Source organism: Passer montanus, unplaced genomic scaffold (assembly GCF_014805655.1).
Source record: "Passer montanus isolate IOZ18808 unplaced genomic scaffold, ASM1480565v1 scaffold7, whole genome shotgun sequence".
Lineage (NCBI taxonomy): Eukaryota > Metazoa > Chordata > Aves > Passeriformes > Passeridae > Passer > Passer montanus.
The window spans coordinates 2,998,529-3,020,157 of NW_024372147.1; the positions used below are offsets into that span (position 1 = coordinate 2,998,529).

At 38.2% G+C, this 21,629-nt stretch overlaps 1 protein-coding gene across 2 annotated transcripts in view; it reads right to left on the reverse strand.

Annotated features, from left to right (window-relative positions):
* The window catches only part of NTRK2 (neurotrophic receptor tyrosine kinase 2), a 196,596-nt gene that overhangs the window by 27,874 nt on the left and 147,093 nt on the right, over positions 1–21,629 (reverse strand). For both annotated transcript variants that reach the window (XM_039729678.1, XM_039729683.1), the window contains 2 exons: positions 18,871–19,043; positions 15,180–15,414 (listed from right to left, as the gene is read on the reverse strand). In XM_039729678.1, coding sequence (XP_039585612.1) covers positions 15,180–15,414; positions 18,871–19,043 — 408 coding nt within the window. The remainder of the gene's footprint in view (positions 1–15,179; positions 15,415–18,870; positions 19,044–21,629) is intronic.

The window sequence follows — 21,629 nt, forward strand, 5'->3', positions numbered from 1 at the left end:
AAAAAAAACACCCCCCATCCCCACCCCCCAAAAACAGAAAGATGATACAGCTGGAGCAAAAGCAGAACCATCACATGTTTTTATCCTCTAAACTCTTCTGACTTTCACTAATAAGCAATGCAGGACAAGGGAAACAAGGTAAAGCAGTATTTTCTCCTCTTGTAGTTAAACAGAAGTGTCTGTAAAACTAGAACCCAACCTTCCCAGAGTTCCTGGAATGCTGAGGGTTAAAGTTTAATTGTATCTTTTCAAAGTCAAGAGCAAAGAGACTGCATGCTGAACTAAAAGATGGGCTTTTCCTGTCACAGTCATGGAGAAGATATAGTCAAACCTGGTTTTCTGCTGTGTGCGTAGTTTCATACACAGCAACAGAAGAAGTTCCAAATAAGAGCTGCAGACTTACTGACAAGTATTTTCATAACTAAGAAATATTTTCAAAACCTTTTCCTTGCCTGGAAAATTCAGCCACTTTGAAATGTCTTTCATAAATACTAACAGCTCTACTTTGAATATTCTGTGCAAACTAATGATGGGGTAAACTGATCAAGACAAAAATATCTGAGCTTCAGATTGCTACTCATGCTGGCAGTCTGTTGAACCAAGTACTTCTGACACTATCAAGAGTTTGGTTCTTTATTTGCTTCAAGGTACCTAAGCTAAGAATTATGCAGAGCACACCAAGTCCTCTGTCCTGAGGCATAGCTTGTCTACATTGAATAATTTCCTTCATAAATTGCACAGTACCACCTTAAAATGAGATTATTCTATGTTCACAGGCTGTCAAAGAACCTCATGCTTTAATTTTTAGGAATCTTTCCCTAGTCTAAAATTAATTCTTTAAATTCTTAAGTTCTTTGATAGTTTAAATTCTTTGATAGCCAGATTGCATAAATTTGTTCTTACGTGAGCATTGTTCTTTAGTTTCAATAGTATTCTTTCATCCCCAAAGTTTATTTTAGTCTTTTGAAGCACTCATATAATACAGTTCTTTTAGACTCTCCTTCAACAAAGATTTTAATCAGGAATGTCCTTGTACTGTACTTTGGTTTGGAGAAGTATTCTGTCCTCTCTGCAACCAAGAAAAAAAAAAAAAAAAGCTTGTTTTTCAACCGGAACGTTTCATTAATGAAGTTTGTTCAGTTGCTGCAGAAACATTGATGCTGGCGCAGAAAAGCAGATGTTGGAGGAATTAGCTGTTGAGACAAGAGGAGGGCAAGACCTCTGCTTTGGGCAGCAGGGCTGGTTTATATTGCCTTAAAAGTTTGCTGACCTCTTTGTCTACAATCATAAAACAGGCTGTCAATGTCCCTCATTGCTTGAGGATCTCTTCTCTGTGTGTGTTCCAGGTTTAACCTTCATATCCTCTTAGTCCCAATGGCCCCTTTGCCTGTATCTTCATATTTATCACTATCCTTTCAAGACCTGATGTTAGAAATTAATTTTGCTTTCAGGCCGAATTAACTCTTCTTCCCACATCATCCTGTCTGCAGTGGCAACAATTTCCTCCTCATGCTCTTGACATTTAAACAGTCAAGAGACTCCTCTTGTCTATTTTGGTATTCTTTTATTCTTTTCAAAGCCAATCTCAAATGCTTTTTGCCCCTTTTCATTGTATCCCTGTTTGTCCATTAGCCTTTCCTTCTTTTGTATTTTTGCTTACTTTCCGTGTCCTTTATGTGATGAAATCAGCAATAATTCTGCAACTTATTGCTCTCCACTTTTACATGTGATTTAGGGACACAATTTCCATCTACTATCTGCATCTTTATTTAAAGAAAATCCAAGTTTCTCCAGTTCTTAAGCAGAACCAAACAACTAGTTCTTTCTGTTTTCCAAAGTTGACTTGAACAGCAGCAGGAGGACAGCAAGAGGACAGGTACTCCCAAAATTTTGGGATCACAATTATTTTAAAGCTAGGAATTTTGAGGTTCTCAGGCAGTTTTTAAATCCATAAATACCCCTGTAAACTTTACTTACAGCAGGAAGTTATTCAAGTACAGGTGCAGATTAATTGCCTATTTTCTGTATTCTGAAGGCTAAACAGATTCAGATCTATTCCTTTTTTTTTTTCCATTTTTCCTGTCTTCCATCTTAAACAAATGTATTAAGATGTAATAGATTAAAAGGAATAACTAAGGAAGAAAGCTTTATTTACATATCTTTTTTTTTCTGATCATGTTAATTAGCATAATGCTGTTTTCCATATCCCTAATGACACAGTTGAAAACATATAAACACAAGCTACATTTCAAGCAACTAGCTTGGACATTGTGAGTAGGACAGAGGAAGAAGTGTATGCCTTCAGAAAAGGAACATTCATCCTGCTTCTGAATAGCTTTGCAGTCTGCATTAAGCTCGTGTCACAATTTTTGAGCTAGCAGTGTCTGCAGACTAGATGTACCTTCAATCTCACACTGTACAGGGGAACTGTACAAACCTCTCCATGAAACTTGCTTGCATTTTCTAATTTATGCCATTTTAGCTGTATTTAAATATGTATTTGAAGGGCTTTTTACCATGTGCAGTACAGCATAACCTCCAGTTTCCTTATTTTCTATATAGCATTTTACTCTATGAACTAACGTTGATTGAGATGGAAAACCAGGTTAATACTGAATAATAATATGTGTGCATATACAAGCTGCAAACCCACCAATTAGCCCATTTCCAAACTGTGATGGAAATACTTACCGGTCAAAAAAGTGTGTTCCTCCAAGCATGACTGGTGTAAGAATCACAACTCTGTGTGTCTATGTGAACAGGTAGAAGTTGTGAAGGATTTTTAATTACTTTCAACATAATTCTCTTTGCAGAAAATGGCAATATTAGACCTATATATTTTAAACAATATACAATCTCTGTTTTGCAGATTCAAATAGTATTTATTGGTTTTCTGTTGAGAAGCACATTCCACTCACTCTGTATAGGCATTGACCTTTATTTTAACACAATTATGCTTTTCCCACACAACTATTCAACACTAGATTCTTTTCTCTAAAAATGGTTGATATGGCATGAGAGACCAGTCCTAGAATATTTGAGGATACTCAAGGAGCATGGAAAAGTCACGCAATTGAAAACTGCAAAATTCCCTTTTTCATTGGTGCTTTCAATCTAGAAGACAAGACGGGATGTGCTGCCAAAATTATTGCATGAAATATTCAGCTCTATTTTGATCTCTCTTTTTTCTCAGTGTCTTGTTTTGCTAAAGATGATTTAAAACTCTGCTTGCTGAATCCAAAAAACAAACAGCTCATGCATATGACAGGCTGCCAAGAATGCAGGACCCTGCCCTTTGCTTAGCTCACAAGCAAGAAAAATCTTTTACAAGGATAGTGCCAGGCAGTATGCTGCACTAAACCTCATCGTCAGAAAATAACATTGGCAGCATAATCAGCTGCAAAAGGACTGCATGCAGAGCAGTAATTTGCAAAGAGCCCAGCCTATCAGTTAGCCTTCCAAAGCGACTTTGTGGTGACAGGCATCTGGTAAATCAATGTGGAAGGAATCCATATTCTCCCGATAGCATCACAGTTTTATTTTGTGGGCCTGGGCTGAGGCAGTATGAGGAACATAGATGACAAAAACATTAGGAAAAATAATTTGTGATCATACTGACAGTCATGCATTTTGCTTTTGTTCCCCCCTCTTACATTTATACTGGCTATGAAATTATTGCAATGTTGACATGTTATCAAAGAATATCTGGAAATACATTTAATGAACAGTTCTTTATCTTCTTAAAATTCTACTGCCAGAAAAAAAAAAAAAAAAGAGAAAGAAAAGGAAAAAATGTATTTGCTCTGTTAAGATTTCTCGCTTTCTGTGTGCACCATTAAATCCAGATTTACAGAGACATAATCTTGTAGGCCATAAAATAATCTGAAGGCCTCTCTTTACACACACCTTGAAATGGACTAGATGATGTTATAAAACAGTCCCTTAAGGGAGGCTCAGACTGCATCATATTTTACTTATCAGTTAACAAAAACCCCATCTTATATTTCCAGCAAAAAAAATTTTTTCTTTTCTTCATGGTGTGGTATGCAAGAATTGGATCACAGGGGATGTGATTTCTTTTCACCCTGTAGATTCAGCAGTGAACATGGAAGTGAAATCAGATACAAAGCCATTACAAATTTGCAATTAATAAGAATAAAAGTAAAATTTCTGTCCCCAGTAATGCCAATGCCAGTTTGCTCATTAGTCTGGGAGGTATACAAGTTTTCATTCTTTGAATATGTATCAAAGTCTTTCTGCCTCCTAGACAAATTCTATAGGTGTAACACTAACTGCTTAGGTCATAGCAATTTTCAATAGCAGCAGAAAAGACCCAATATTTTGTGCTTTACAGTAGTGTAGCCTCAAGATTTGTTTATCTCTAAATAGATTTAATTCTGTTTTATTTTCATTGTCTACTCCTTTATTATACACAATCAATATTTTTGTAGATGTAGATCTCCAGACTTACACACTTATTATCCAAAGTCTCATACTAAAGCTCTTTCTTTAAAATCCTGGCTTCTAAGTGTATGATGTGAATAACTGGACTGACATTTATTTTACAATGTTCACTTCCAGGACTTATATTCATGAAAAAAACCTTGAACATGTGGGAAAAGCTTGAACTGCATGGAACAGAGGATGGAAATATAGTGATGAGACTCAAAAATCATGGATTTCTATAACTTAAACTTCTTCCAAACCATTGGAAAATAGCTTGAAGACGGAAAATATACCTCTCAGGACATCAAAACAAGTATAAGACTAAATAAGGGAGTAGTTTTGAAATTTCATTTGCATCACCTTTCAGTGTTTGTAGCTCTGTCTGATAATTTCTATGGGTCTGACTCTGCTCCCAGCCCAAACATCTGAGACACCACTATGGCAATATCAAGCCCTGGATGAAATTAAGAGAAATAGGAACTGATTGTACATCAAATTTAATGTAAGCTCTTCAAATCCTCATGGACTGGACAGCAGTGTTGCAAGAATATTTTTAAGGGTAAATAAATAGTACCTTTTGAAAGCAAATTCAAGGGTATAAAGCTAGTTATTTTGCTTTTTTTTTTTTTCTTGAAAGCACTTCAGTACATTGTAAAGAATGAGGTTAGAGGTTACTTCCCGCTCATATGGCTTTTCTTTTGGATGTTTATTTACCCACCTGATGGAGACAGAAGTATTTGAGTTACCACAATCTTTTCTAATTCTTTAGTATGTCCTTGATAGAAGATGCATATTCTGTCATGCACCTTAAATCAGGCCTTCATCTTTTCCTAAAGTCAGGACACAGATAGAAGCTTGACAGCATTTTATACGTGTTTTGGCTCCATTTTATGTAAGATATCATTCAAAGCCAAATTATCTCTGAAGTCTAATTACAAAGTTCCTGAGACTGCAAGATGCAGTATCAATTTCTGGAGTCCTCACTTTCTGGGAAACTTGGAGAGCTGCTCCTGACAAGGCATCAAAAACTTCACCACTGTTCATGACATCTGTTATTGAAAACATTTCACAAAGGCATACCTGTTACAGCTACATAGGTAACCACAGATTCTCTGACTGCGTGTTCTCTGTCACTGATGCCAACAGCCTCTGATGAAATCTTTGCTACTGATTTCCCTTCCACATCAGGTTGGAGGGGACACAAGCTTCACTGGACAGAGAAAGGACCCAGAGCGCACTGAAGATGGAAATGATCTGCAGTGTCACACAGTTCTTCCCCATTTCCATCACCACCAGTAGTTCTTTGCTATCTGCACACAAAGAGCCAGATTTGTAGCCTCAGCTCTATTACTAGCTGATGCTGTCCTATCATCCTCTCCATCCATCCTGTTACACGTACCGCTTCATAGTCTAATTGTCTAGCTCTTCCTTCCCGTGCTTCCTGAGTTCTCTGGGCCAAAAGAGTGCCGACTGCTCGTCAAGCCCAGGGTAAAAAATGCATATTTAGGAAAACTGCCTAGCAACTGCTTTCTTTAGTGCAAGGATAGAGGCCATTTGCATAAGAAAACCTTCCAGCTGGAAGCCTGCAAAGACTCTCCTGGGAGCCGATTCTGTGACCAGACATCAAAGGAGAATTCCCGTTTAAGGACTGCTCCCTCTGGGTGGCCTTTCTGTGCTGTCCCCACCATCAGCGGTGGCAGTGGCAGCTGCACAGATCGCACCAGTGCTCTGCAGCACCCAGGAGATGCCATTCCAGTATCCGACTGTGCTCCCAGAGATCTTTCACTGATTTTGTTCCCACACGATCTTTTCCTCACACTAGGCACATCACACATCAAAAAGTCAACAGTTTCAGCTGCTAACCTTTGGAATTCTGTAAATTGCTTTGCAGATTGACTGCTGAAAGTGACAACCTGTAGCACTGCAGTACAGTATCTCCAGATATTTGCACGTGGTTCCTCCCCATACTAAAATGCTTTATTAGTCTGCACAAAGGTCTGGTGCAGGAGGAAAAACAACAGAAATTTCTTAGTAATTTTTCTTGTCATTTTATGCCTAGAAAAAGTTGACAATAAACTTTTCATTTTCTAAAACCCTGGACAAAACATTGGCTCTAGTAAAGTCAATGGAAATAGCCTCCACCAATATTCCAAGTACAATCCAGCAAATTGTGAACAGCGATGGGATTGAGGACATGGCTCTCTTATGTGCTAATCATCTAAACAACAGTTAAATCGTTTCAGCACCTGCAAAAAAATAGCTCTGTACAGCTCTGCTGCTACTTAATGGAATGAAGCGATTACGATCACAGTTCTGCAAAGCTCTCCAAATTGCAGTTCCTAAGGCTAATTTCAATGTGTGAATCATTGCTTTCCTGCAATTTATATCCATATGTGTGGTTATTTTTGAGAATGATTCAGTTTTGTATGTATAATTTTAAAAGGACTTTTTAAGTTAATGAACATCTGTGCTAAGAGCCCCTCAACAGAAAAGCTTGTGTCAGCCACTGGTGACGATGACTGTGTAAACTTCCTGTTATCCTATAGGCGTGCATGTGGATCCTATGGCTCTTACCAACTGCATACTGCAGGAATAACCAGCAGAAAAGCACTCCATTAAAATGCTTTAACAATAGGGCGGGAAATCCAAAACTTCCAGACCCTTGAAAACTGTAATATCTGTCCCATAACCAGTATGGAACCAAATATTAAATTCTTAAAGCTTTTAACAGAAGCAAACAGAGGAAAAAATTCCATTTGAAAATTTCCAAACACTTTAATATTTTGATTGACATAGATTAAACACATTATGCTATAGCGTAGATCAACAGGATTTCTGCATATGTTTCTAGGTACTGCCTCCTGTCTTGAACTTTTTTCTCAAGGTGAACTTGTTTCTTGACATGCTGCATGAGAACCATGTTGATATAAATCTAGTGCTGGTGGATTTACAAAGGAAATATTAAGCACTGAAATTCAATGGGTCATCAAGTAACTAGTCACAGCAACAAGGTCACTTGAGTCTGTCTTTTAATCAGCTTAATTTTTCAACCTAGTTATTATGGGTTTTTGTTTCTGCCCTCCTTACACTCTTTGATCTCACAGACTGAAGGAGAATGTACTACAGGAGCCATGAAGCTGTCTTTCCATTTGCACATTTAAAGCAAAAGGGGGCTTTAGTCTGGCCAAGTGAAGTATGTCACAACCTCCCAATTAGTCTCATTTTCTATATTACCAACCTGTCATTAACCCTGCAAGACAGAGTTTAGTAAGAAATGATTGTTAAATGCAGCACACTACACATGTTGGACATCTGATGTTCCTTCTCCTAACACTAATACGGAGAACTTTCTTGGACTTCCCTCTTAGGATCTGTGTTGGTGAAAACAGATGGAAACAGAAGTGCAAGACCAATAACCCTGATGTGAAGATGATGAAAAAACTTCACTTAGGAAGTGACTACATCCACAGCTGCACTAAAATTTGGAACTTGTTCTTGCTTAAGACAAAGCTGAAATTCAGTTTTCAGTGAAGAACTGAAAAATTTAAACAGCTGTAATTCCAAACAAAACCCGGAATCCAACCAGTAGTTGTGTAAGTAAAAGCTGGGGAAAGACCATGCCTCCTGCACAACACAGAATATATTCTGGCATGGGCAAATTGTGACCAATATCAAGCCGTGGTGCTCATCCTTTGTCATCAGGATAATGCTTTGTACTGGTGCATACCAGTTTTTAAATACTGATGATACTGATGATGCAGTGACTTTCAAGAAACCCTTTAAAATCATTAGGTGTAATTCTGCTTATGATTATATTACTTTAAGTTCAGAGCTACTGCACTGACTTCAAGGCAGCTACTTTGGATTTACATCTCTCAAGCTGGCCTGTTATTTTTTGTATTGTTTCCAGTTGCATGAAATCATCTGTGCACGTCCTCCAGGGCTGCTGGAACCCTCTGTCCTCCCCAGCACTACACATGATGCAATGAGACTCTGACGGAGGAGGAAAGCCGAGAAGTCCATGTAGGGAAGCAGATAATTTCCTTTTGAGCAATGGATGCAAAAATAGCAGCTAATAAAAAGCCTTCAAACTGTGCCTTCAAACTGTGACAATTCAATACACACACCTACGAGAATGCCTTGACAAGCTGCTTGACTTCCCAGTAACTCTTTCTTGTTTTCTTTAGTGCAGCCTCCTCCAAACTCCCACACACAGGTATTCATCTCTGTAGTGACAGCTGAGACCTGCAGGTGTTTGCTGCTATTGCCCTTTCAGAATAGACAGACACTTGTTCCTCACTGTAAACATTTGTATCATGGTGTTTGCCTGGCTAGTTACAGCCCAAATAATGATAAACCAGCCTTTTCTTTTTTTAGCTCCTTGCTGTCATGCATTAATTCTCTTTGCAAATAGGCATTAAGTACTGGAAATAGCTTAAACAAGATCACTCTCTGGTGATTATTTTACTAGCCTTATCTTTTGGGAAATATTTCATAGAGTGTCACCAGAAAAGTATATCATGCAGTTTCCAGAAATACACCACTCTACAACACTAGATTCAAACATGAAGGGAGGAGGGTATGGTTAGTGGGCAGGATGCTATTTCACTCCTTTAATTTTAATGTTACTTCACTGTTCTTCAAATTACTACTTTGGCCTTTCTAAGGAACAGCAAAAATCAGAATAAGACGTGTTTGTTGAGGCCTTTAACACTCACAAGTGTCAAAATGTTGTCTCAAAAAAGTTGTTCATCTTTTTTACGCAGTAAGAAGGTCCAAAATCTATGTATTTTTAAAACAGGCCTGGAATGGCAAATTAAGTAATCATTAGTTTTTCTGGAAGTCTGGGAAGTTAAGGGGTTTAATAGCTTCTTCTGTCTTAACTGAAAGCTCATGGGAAATCTATTTTTTAAAAAGACAAACATCCCAGAATACTTAATGTTAGCATTAAAAAGAAAGTATCAAGGAAACATTAGGAAATAAAGCTACAAAAATCTAGAAAACTTCCCAACAAACCTTTCTCACTCCATTAGATGTTTACTTTTTGGTAGGCTGATTCTGTTTCTTTAGTTCTTTACACCAATTTAGACAAGACCTGAATTCTAATTAAAAAAACAAAACAAAAACCAACCAAACAAAAACAAAACAAAACAAAACAAAACCCAAAAAACAAACAAACAAACACACAACAAACAAAACCAACCCAGCACCCAAAGAAGCCAAAAAAATAAAAGAGAAACAACAGTCTTTCTCAACAACTAGAGGTACAAAATGTGCCAGTATGAATTACAAAGTCATTCGCCGAGGGACTGAAACTAAAAACTTAGGGGGAAAAAGGGGGATGTTCTTCATTTGGAAGAAGTAGAAGATGTGAGTGGCCCAGGGCATTGTCTGACAATACAGTTAACATGTGACAATGACACAGACTGTGTGAGTTTAGATGTCCTATGCAGCATGTTTTCATTAGAGGCTGGGAGGTACCTCTAATCAAAGAAAGGGATATACCAGATTTGAAAAATACCAGTCACAGTTCTGGCAATGTCTGTAGCAGGAAGATATACAAAAATTGCTTTGTCACACACTGAAAGTCATTGGAAAAGGCTAGTGTGAAAGGGAAAAAACAAAGACACTTTTTTCTTGACAGTGGGCCTTCTTTCTGACTGTCTGGTAGGGGACAGGAGTAGTTTCTCTAAACACAATTGAGATTTAAAGGCTGGAAGGAGAGAAGAATAATGTGATCACGTAGGTGTGTATTGCTCATGAGTTAATTCAGGTTGCTGAATTTAAAAAAAAATTGTAGCTGTTAGGACAGAGAAGCTGTTGTGCAGCCTTCTGGAAAAAAACACTGGTAACACAGGATTTTACTTATTTGCAGCATCCACTTTGAGAGGAGGGGCTGTGTGACAGGATAGGAGTGATTCAGGAGTTAGAAATCTTCAGAAACACAAGATTGCTGCTATCCAGTTCTGTACTTGATAAGTATTTGAGAAGAAGCCTGACAGCATTTTGCAGGCTACACCTTATTAACTATTTCAACTAGAGTCTTCCTTCAGGACTTGCCTTTTTGTGTTCCCTCTTGTAGTTTGATTTGATTATGGATCATCTTTGGTTCCCACATTGCTCTAAGGTGCTGAGGACAGGCAACATGGCCAGATGTGCTCTGAGGAGCATTACCAAAAGCAAGTTATGCCACAGGCTGGTGCAGCTGGCTTGGGCCCACATAGCTTTCTACAATTTGTCAGTTCAGAAGGCAATTTTCACTGAAATGTCTGATGGGGATTGCTCTCACATCTTGCTGTGTGCCAGGTGTGACTGACTTCCTAAGATCTCTCAGGAAATTTTGCCAAGCATAGTTTCTCTTTAGGTGCTTAGGACACTGTTGAAAACTTCACCTTTTCCCTAGCAGACTAAAATTTTTATGGGGCATGGTGTCTTGTATAGAAGGGGCTAAAGTACTAGTGAGTGTTGGTGTTTTCCCTGAAGCATGATGAAGTCTCAGGTTCTTGTTGCTCCTATCCTTAACACCTACTCTGTGGCTTCCTTCAAGAGTGAAAGGCTTAGACTCAGTAACCCACATCTCTTCTTCCAATCTGACATGCTATGCTGTCTTTAAATAGCAAAATGGTACAAAATGTGGAGAAGATTTTAAAGAGAAATAGTCACTGAAATTTAGAATGAAATATATCCTCTGAGTCTTCTGCCTGATATGTGTCAGAAATGAAATAAACTAATTTGTGAACCTCTCTGTAGTTTTAAGGCAAATTGGGCCTTAAAGAAAGACGGAAACCTCACCAGGCCCAGTCTTTTAATAGAGTTTTGAGCAGTTTGTGTAAGCTGAGAAAAGGACTCCATATTTTCTCTGCTCTTCTTGTGCTGTTACATAAAGGCAAGTAGGTTATACAATAGCAAAATAGGGATTACAAAACTGAGCTCCATAAATCTAAATAAGAAACAGAATGTCTATCCTACACTGGACAGACATAACAGTGGGGAAGGGTGAAACTCTGGTCCTAATGAAGGTAATGGCAAAGCTCTTGCTTAGTCTGGTGAGATCACAGTTTCATCCCAAACCTTGGCTCAAGCCTGTAGTTGGCTGACCAGGCTGGATATTTAAAGCATATCCATGTTGAGTTTTTCCAAGTACTGGGATAAGAATACTTCTACTTTTTCTCAAGCTTTTTGCTTATAATTAAGAAATGCTGAAATTATTTTAAGACCAAGTACTGAGCAATCACTTGTAAACATGAACTGGAAGCCTAAAAAGGCTCTGATATATTATGTCTGAATGCAAGAACAAAGTAGTTCTTCCCAGGCTTCAGTGTCAGCACTTAAAAACACTGAAAGCTACATTAAAAAATTACCTGGGTATCATAGAGTAAGATAGGAAACCCTGACCTGTGGGGGTAGGAAATCAAACAAAAAACCCCAGCTATCAACAAAACAAATAAAAGCCCCTAATAAATTTGAGACTTAAGTTCTCCAAGTAAATAACTTTGTGAAAGGATCTTTTGTGCTATAAGGATTGCAGTTCAGCAGTGTTGCTAGCGTTGTTTGGCTCACAAGCCAAACCAATTACTTGAGAGTTGTTTAAATTTGGCCTGGGGTGTAGAGCACTTCTGGTAAGAAAAACCATCACAGTTTTTTCATGTTCCGGGGTCTGGCTATCAAACCCTACTGCTGTTGCATTGGATGGTAGCATGTACATCAGGACTTCCCCCACCTTCAAGATTCCTGCATGATGAAAGAGACAGAAAAAAAAGAAAGTGGAAGAAAAAAGGAAAGCTTGTGCAATCAGGGCCACACATCATATGTATTCCCAGTCCAAGGGTTGCTTCTCTCTCACTCTTCCTTGAAGCATCTCTTAACAGCTGAGCTGATTCAATGCAGAATGTCATTAAAAATCTTACAGTGCACAATGACTTGGGATCATCCTTATCTTACAGAAACAAGCTATAAATAGTCGTCTTGGGCAAATCTAACATCATGACTGAGTGGCAGGCTCCAAAAAAACCCCCACCAATTCCAGTGTATTAAAACCCACAATGACGAACCATTTCTTGCAGAACTTTTTGGAATTGTGCAAATCTCTCCAATGAGCATCAGATAAAGCTGTCAGGGTTGGGGATGATTTGCTTCTCTGTGAGTGATTAAGCCTGAGCAGTTAAAAAGACTTAGCCTGCTATAAGCAATTAGGTATGGTATGTCAGTGCCATTCCAGTGTTATCACTGACTTAGGCCTGCCAAGGATGCAATTCTCCAGGCAACCATCTGGGAATTCATCACTGCCTTGGTTTTTTCATGACCATCTTCTGACCAGCCCACATATATCCCAGAAAGAGCAGGCCAAAACTTCACAGGCTCAACTGGAACTTCAAACTTTTATCAGCTGTAAAATATGGTAGCATGGCAGGCTGTGGCTCTATCCCTCCTCTGCACTAATTAAAAACCAACTGGAACATGAAGCACCAGAGAAGCTGTCCTTCATGTTTTTCTCACTGTGTAGAACAAGCAACTTCCCAACTTGAAGTTTCATATCCACCCATCACTCTGCAAGCTTATATCACCAGTTTGGATGGGGCTATGCTATTTTACACCATCCCCTTTGACACTTGTTTACCTCTTTCTCTCTTCATTTGCCTTTCTGTCTTTCACTAACATCTCTCACAATTACCTTTCCACCTTATTTTCTCCCTCTCTCACAACAGTGATTGCACCTTCTTCACACTACTACCTCTTTCTTCTCCTTTGTTACATCCTGGACTTCCCAAAAGCCCTCCTTCACCTCAAAAATAAGTAAAGATAAGGCAGAAAAGAAGGAAATAAAAGAGTGATTCTGTTATGAGGGACAGTGGGAAATAAAATGTACCTCTTAAATGAGATCCTTTGAGAGGTACCTAAGGACTATCCAGGTTACCCAGGATTTCCTGAACTCCTGCTTCTTCTGGGTCATGAGTGTTGTTCTAAACTTGTGTTTCAGTGGATAGAAGTTTTGCTTGAGTACTCATGTGCAAGACTCAAGGATTAAACCCAGATGGATGTGAGCAGGTACACTGATACCAGAGTCCGTACACCATCACATGCATGAGCCAAGCCTCAGTAGTCTTCAGGAAGGCCATATGACTACTGAGCTTCTATCCCTTTTTGCAGGTAGTTTTTATGCAGCAGGGGGAGTTACTATTTTTTTTCCAAAAATAAGCAAAGCATATGTTCAAAACTGTTGCCTCTGACTGTAGCAACCTTTGGAAACATGTACTGTCTTGCATATACATTCATTCTTAATATAACAACTAACATGACAACACTGAAGTAAGGAACAGAGACATGACTTCAGTCCCAACAAGTGGTGCAAAAAATGCAATATGCAAAATCAGATGCAAAACCAAGAAACCTTAGTCTCTGTTAACTGGTGTCCTTTAAAACACAGAGAAAGTTATTACCATCCTGTATATTTTTTTCAAGCCCTGAAGTGCAGTCATGTTTGTTTTGCGTTAATCATTAATTCAGAGTGCCAGTTTCCAAAATAACAATATATAAGAGGAATCTGGATCATATGTTTACTAAATACTAGGTTTGTCTTTAAAAGGAAAGAAAATTAACAGTTAACATTTACAGTTAAGTAAACTGTAAGGTAAATTAACAGTTACTTATGAACTTTTAAGTGAATCAGCATTCAACAATAATTTTCAAAAGAGTAGCATCCTCTGCCCTGTCCAGCCTTAGCCAGATGTAGTGACAATTTATTCCCAGGCATCCCACCAATACTGATGGTGAGGTGACACTTTCCTTTAATAACACAATCCAAATTGACTGGCTAATAATAACGGAAAAGGAAAAAGAAATAAGGAGTAGAGAGGCAGATACAAAGCGTGTGCTTAAAGATTATGAGATTACCTTACAGGATAAACTCTAGGGTTTGTAAATTATCAGCTTGGTCATGATTGCCTTCCAATAATGAAACTACAAATGTGATAGCAAACAGCAAATGGTGTCAGCTACATGAATAACCACATAGTACAAAGACTATGTCAACAACAGCATTAATGCACTCAGTTTGTTTAGCCCAGCAATCTCAGAAGGTCTTTGCAAAATTCAGATAGCACTTTATGGCAACCAAGCTCAGGGAAAACAGTCAGAATGAAAAAGAGCAATGGGCTACTCTTACCTTCAGCAAAACACTCTTCAACATTAAGAAGCAGGACTAAATCCCTTGCTTTAAGACATGAGAGTCTTTCAGGTGCTCACTATACAAACTTCTCACCTAATGTCTTATTAACAAAGTAACTGGTCACTGCTGCTGCCCAGCACTTATTTTTCCTCTGGTTAACTGATACATTATACAACTGCTTCCCAAAGTTACCATTTCTTTTTTTCTTTGCAGTATTTAAGAACATATTTTAATAGTTTCAAAGTGTTGGGCCAAATTTGATTACCCTTTTTATCTGCTGTTTCTTCTTCACTTATGCCAAACAAACGTGCAAAATTTTTGCCCAGAGGAAAAAACTTTCCTGTGATTTAGAATCTAAATCCAACAAATATAAACAACAGAATATGACAGACTACTCTGATTAACTCTCCAGGTTAACCAAAACCTTTTCATTCAGAACCAGGTTCTCCATATGCTAGGCTCTAAATTAGCTGACAGATGGTTAAGTATAAAAGCAGATCAGTTACACCAATGTGGTAAGAAGACTAAACAAGACCTAGCTTATTACTTATTACAGAAGTTCACTTACCCGATAGTAATCTGTGCTGTACACATCTCTAGACATCCCAAAATCCCCAATCTTCACCAGTAGGTTTTCACCAACCAAACAATTCCGGGTAGCAAGATCCCGATGCACAAAGTGCTGTGATGCCAGATAAACCATACCAGAAGCAATCTGCTGGGCAATGTGAAGCATCTGGGATTGGGTCAGCTCAGCAGGACGGTTGCCTTCTGCCATCAGTCCTGCATCTGGTCCATGTGCCCTGCACCAAAACACAATCTGATATACTGATAGGCCATTGTAAGATGAAGAAGTGAAAGGCATTAGTAAGCATCAGCCCACAGAACTCCATCAAAAGTATTATAAAAATAGGGAAAATTTTTTGTCATGACTTTTCTCATTTACTGTTTTTCTTCATTGATGAAAGATACGTGGTGTGAATAACACTACAAACAGGATATGTATTACTCAAGGAAATAAGGCATAGGTGTTCACAATAGTACCCATCTGTCAGAAAGCATAATCTTTCTCCTGTTCCATTCTAGTAATCTTTTCTGGAGAAATGCTGACAAACAAACTTGCTTGGGAACCAAGGTCACTCTGTAAGACTGAAAAACAATTGAGGGAAAGACTGACAGTTGACTGGCATTCCTTGATTTCTACAGGTATACAGGCCATTGACCCTTCCATCTTTTCTTAAAAAAGAAAGAGCTAACTTCCTTCTCCATTTGAGAAACAAGGGCAGCAATTTTAAATTTATACTTCTAATTTCCTATCCAAATGCACAGCAGGAAAGAATTCTTGCTTATTTCATCACCAAGGGTGAGTCCTGCCTGAGACAGGAATTCTTGACAATAGGGAGAGGACACAAAACATACACTATCTGGAAAAACAGAACAGCTTCAGAAATATGAGGTTTTCAAGACCTAGCAAGTTCCTAAGAAGAACGATCAACTGATTAATGAGAATACTTGTATGCATTTCATCAAAAACAGAGCTATTTTGCATTAGGAAATCCCAGCGAAGTACTGGGTCACATGAGGTTTACCTGTCTTAACTATGTGAGCCCTGGTATGCCTGTACATCCTAGTATCTTGAAGATGCAGATATAAGCATTCATATGAATAATGTTTGCAGGACGAACTACTAGCTAATCCTTATCCAACCAATGAGGTAATCTGGCAATCACTACTCATTTGATACATTTTTATAATGTTCTAAATATCCTTTTCCATCCATTCTATTTTTCTGTGTTTTCAGAAGCCTTTTTTTAATTCCATTCCTGAAAACAATTCTTTCAAAGAGACCATCTCTCCTCTTCCCTCCTCAATAGAGGCTTTCCCTCCTCAATTGAGGCCTTAATTTTTCTCTAGGGTAAGGGCACAGGAGTTTGAAAAAGATTTTCAAATTAATCAAAATCTGTGAGATCAATCTGACACTACCAATTAGAAACATGATATTAAAATTGCCCCAAGGGAAGACTTCCATGAGCAAAGTGACAGATGTGAGAAAGAAATGAAGGAGGGTGTGCAGCATTGATGGGACTGTATCTGGTACCAGGCAAAACAACTTTCTGCCACAGAGTATGCACTGGCAGCCATTCATCTGGTCTAGGTTGATGTGGGCAGGAATAAATGGGAGGACATGAAATCTCCAACTAAAACTCACAAGCAAACTCCTATTGAAAAATACTGTACCTTTATCATATATGGATTTTTAAAATAAATGTTCTTAGACATGAATATCTGAGCTGCTAAATTAAAGAACTTTTTCTCTTTTGCTAGTGTCCCTGAGGACATGGTCTGTATCTAAAGGAATTTGTAGATTATTCCTAACATTCCATCCAGCTTGCTTGTCTGCTCAGTGCTGGCCATAAATGAGGTGATTTTCAGTGTCTGCAATAGCCAGGGATATTGACAGATATTTTCTGCAGCCGTATCATCCACTAGTCCCCAGACCAAGCCCTGGGCAGGCAGGAGTTTGAGGTTTAGTCCTAGATCTGAACAGGCTTTTGCGGCATATAGGCAGCCAGGCTCATTCGGGTTAAATTTTCAGATCAATTTTTCCCCAACAGCCTTTGGTGGCGCTGCAGGGTAAGAAATATGGAACAGCTCACTTTGCTGTGAACCTCTGCTCTGCAGCACAAGCTGCAGAAAATGTGAGAGGAATGACAAATTGGAGCTTAGGTTTAATAGCTTGTCCCAGCATAATCATTTCATGTTCTAAAGACAAGGGCTGATTAATAGCTTTTTTAAAAGTGAAGGCCTTAAAGTAGGAAATATATTGTCTGCTAAAATACTTTTCTGTACAATAATTCAAAATCAGAGTACAACGTAAGAAAAAGCCAATCAAAAATAATCAAGGCATAATAAGTATTTCTTATGGAGTAAGAAATTATTTCTCATCAACTGAGAATCTGGCATCTTCTAATGGAAATTCAGTGCTCTGAAAATGTACTAGGATGGCATCTAGGGAAACAGCATTCTTCCCAATTCACAGCAGAAGACAAGCAGACAAATGTAAGTGTCCTTAATTCTAAAATATACTTAAATCCTTTGCCAGAGAGACAACCACTCTGGGAAAAGTGGTAGTGTTTGTTCTGCATCCCCAGTTCAGATCCCAGTTTCTCTGTCAAACCTGTTAGCCCTGCCAATAAGGAAGGATGCTAGTTGATGTCATTTGTTTTATGGTGTGGCTGCTTTTTAAAGAGGTAGTAGAATGACAGCAAACTCATTTCACATACGCTATCAAAAAATGCATAAATGGCAGCATTAGCAATCATAGTCATTTTAGCTATATAGAAAATATTAATCCATTTAATGAGACATCTATTTTGATTATTGTACAGCTTTTTTAGAGATATCTTTCCAAAATGGTGGTACTCCTAGCTATCTTTGGCAGGAAAGACCTCTGTATGGTGAAATACCTTTGGATATTTATTGATAAAATTTCACAGTAGACATTGAAAGAATAGTCTGTTATATTTTTAACACAGAGCAAATGCCATGTCTTAACTGTTTATTTTTATGTCAAAAACTGTAGGCTGGTAGAAATGGCACATACACAAGGCCTCTGTTCATAACTTCCTGTATCGTGGGTTACCTATTATTGTAAACCTTATGTATCATCTGTTCATTTATAATTGCTCTACTGCCAAATTTCAATTTCCTATGCACATTCCTGAATGTATCTTTATGAGATAAAACCCTAATCTGGATCCCAAAGTGTAGCATTTTCCAATTCACAGAAGTTTCCATGGCTCAGTTTTCTTGCTGCAGATTTATAACAGTCTTTCCAAAACACTGAGAGGAGGGAAGAGAAAAAGGGTTAGACTTCAGAAGCTCTCTGACACCTACAGATAGCAATAGGTGTTGAGTGGGATTTTCCAAGTGCTACCAGAAAGCCTGTGAGAAAGTCATTCCTACAGGAATGATGGAGTAGGATTTATAACCAAACATTTCAGAATACATGGAAATATATTGGAAACAATATTTCTAAACAATATTTCTTTAGTGCAAAGCTTAATTTGATGGTACTTCCAAACAGGTAAAGAAGCAGAGCCCCACATCCCAGTACAAAAGACCAGAGTCATACAACTTGTTTTCCTAGGTGTCAGCTTTTTCCAGTGGAAGTTGTTAATTTCACATTAAGTACCAGTAACAGCTACCTTTTCTGCCCACTTTTGGCTCAGGATCAAAATACATGTTCATGGATTTACCTGAGGAATTTGTTAAGATCTCCATGCTTCATATACTCAAAGACCATGATGAGTGGATCACCCTCAACACAGACACCATAGAATTTGACAATGTGCTCATGTTGCAGGTTAGTTAGCAGTTCTGCCTCACGGTGGAAGTCCTTACGAGCATTATCACTGGCATCCTTCAGTGTCTGGTGAGAAAATGAAAATATAAGGAAGGACAGATGTTCACAGAAGGTAGCAAATATATGGGATAGCCTTGTAGGGGTAAGATAAGGACACAGTACAGCATGGAGGACGGAGGAAGTACTTTCTAAATAACTCTTTTAGAATTGCAGATGTGATCCTGAAGTGCAATTAAATAATGGGAGTACAATTTTCATTCTCCTGCCACATGTTATCCCAAACAAACAGTTTTCTTGTAAGAGAATGTATGAATACTCATGCTCTTGCTGTGACAAGTGTTTTCCAAACACAGAACAAATAAACTGATCTCATCCCAAAAATATACTAGTACACAGCTGGTTTATATCCTTGAGCATTTAACTCAAGAGACCCCTAGTGTCCTGCTAGTATTTACCTTTCTTATTATTTCTCTAAAATAAAACTCTGCTTGTTTAAAATGCATGCTGGTAATGTGGATGCATTCTTTTTGTACTGCTGATATTAGTTCCTGGTGTGCTATACATTAGGTAGATTTACACGTATGTCCCCAGACCAGAATAATCTAAGATTTCAGCCAAAAACTTTGAAATTTTGCATATCTACTCACATGGCAAAGATTAGGCATATAAGTAAGTAACTGGAGGTCAAATCCTAAAGTGATAGACACCGAGGAAAGCAGATGCGTAGAGGAATTCTGGGGCGTCACTGGATCAAATAGGACGCTTAAATGTTGTATAATGAAATAATACCAATTTAACTGGCACACATAGGCAGTTTCTGATTTCTTCTTACAAACCGCATTTCAAGAGCAAGAAAACACTTTCATGCACACAAAAAAAGCAAGTTCTGACACCAATTAAATGAGGAATAATTATAATTGACAATGAACCACTAATAGTCTCTGTAGTCAAGAGGTACAGTGGTTGCACTGCACTAATTCAAAAAATATTTCTAAAACCACAAGAGAAAGATGGCAAGTTACTAACAGTCACAATTTATTCCTCACAGAAACTGCTGTCTGGGCTCTGTATCTCTGGATTTTAACAACAGCTAGGTTTAATAGAATGGAAGATGAGACACAAAAGTAGTGGCACTGTTTTAACTAAAGATGTCTTTTTCCTGGCCATCTAGTCCCTTTACTTTCTCTCCTGAATTAATATGTAGAGCATGAGACCAACTACACTCACCAGAACAGAGACAGAGTAAGTTGATACTGTCCAATTGTTCTGCCAACAAACTGAGTTTTTAGCATCAGTAGTCATGGTTTGTTCAAACTTTTTCTTCAACAGGGACAATTCTGTCCACTTTTCTAGTATTATATGTGTGCATGTGGGAAGAAGAGGCTAGAAGGTGACTGTTGGAAAAAACACATCCTTGTGATACCGCAGTCCTGGGTCCTGAAAACTGAATAGGTACCATACTAAAATTCAGATGGAGGGACAAGGACTAGGGCAGGATGGATTGCTGTGTTCCAAGTTCAGGGGCTTTTACCTGTGGATTTCAGCCTCTGTGGATCCTAGAGGCAAGAGAAGTCACTCATGCCTTAGATATCTCTTCCCTGAGGAATGTGATTCTGAATCTTAACATGCCTTCAGGCACAGAATCCTTTTTTCCGTAATCTTTACCAATGATGCAGCAAAGATATTGTTTCATCAAAGCTTCACTAGCCATGTTATGTTAATATAGACAGCCGTATCATGGACTCTAATTTGCTTCCGACTATGGGCCACACACAATCATATCTGAACTGAGTGAGGACTGGAATTGAAATGTTTTCCAATACTTCCAGGCTGGGATGATGCTTTAACATGATACAGGCACCAACCCACAGTCCAGTGTATGTTACATATACTGAAATAACTTGTAATAATTCTGTCATCACTGGAGTTCTCTATGGTAGTTTCATATGTTAAGTAATTGGACAGTAATTATTCTCAATAACAGAATTAGAAAAACAATTAATACAAAACCCATTTTTAAATAAAAACAATCTGTAAAAAAACTGCCAGGGAGAATCAGAGACTGATGCTCTTCCCAGCAGGCTCTTTCCCTGGAAAGACAGTAAAAATGCTGACAGCTCTGTTCTGTGAGGATGGCATATTGTATATTTGAGAAGATGCTTTTTATTTCACAGAAACAGCAAAATTATCATATGACAGCAGTTGCCATGGCAATTCCACATTTTCTGTAAAACAGCAAAATGCAGAAAAGTTTAAAACTCAGGTGAAACTCAGGCAGGGTTTCTACTACCATGGGCTGACTACAATTTCTGTCACCCAGCATTGCAAAATCTCCTTTTCATTACTTCATGCAGTGCATAGAACAGACACAATGCATGAGAGAGAGCTGGCACAGTCAGGCAAGGAGGAGACTGGAAGGTAAAAAAATTAATAAGTATGTAGAATTTACATAGAAATGACATTGACTAATGCATTTAGCTTGTTGTCAGTACAAGAAAAAAAGAAAAAAACCAAAATAAAACCCTAGGAGCACAAAGAGAGGAAAGACATATTAATTATTGTTATCATTACTGACAAGAATGCCAAAGCTCTGCATACAAAGCAGTTTCACCAGTCGACAGGAGGTTTTCCCAAGTAGGATCTGAGATTCAA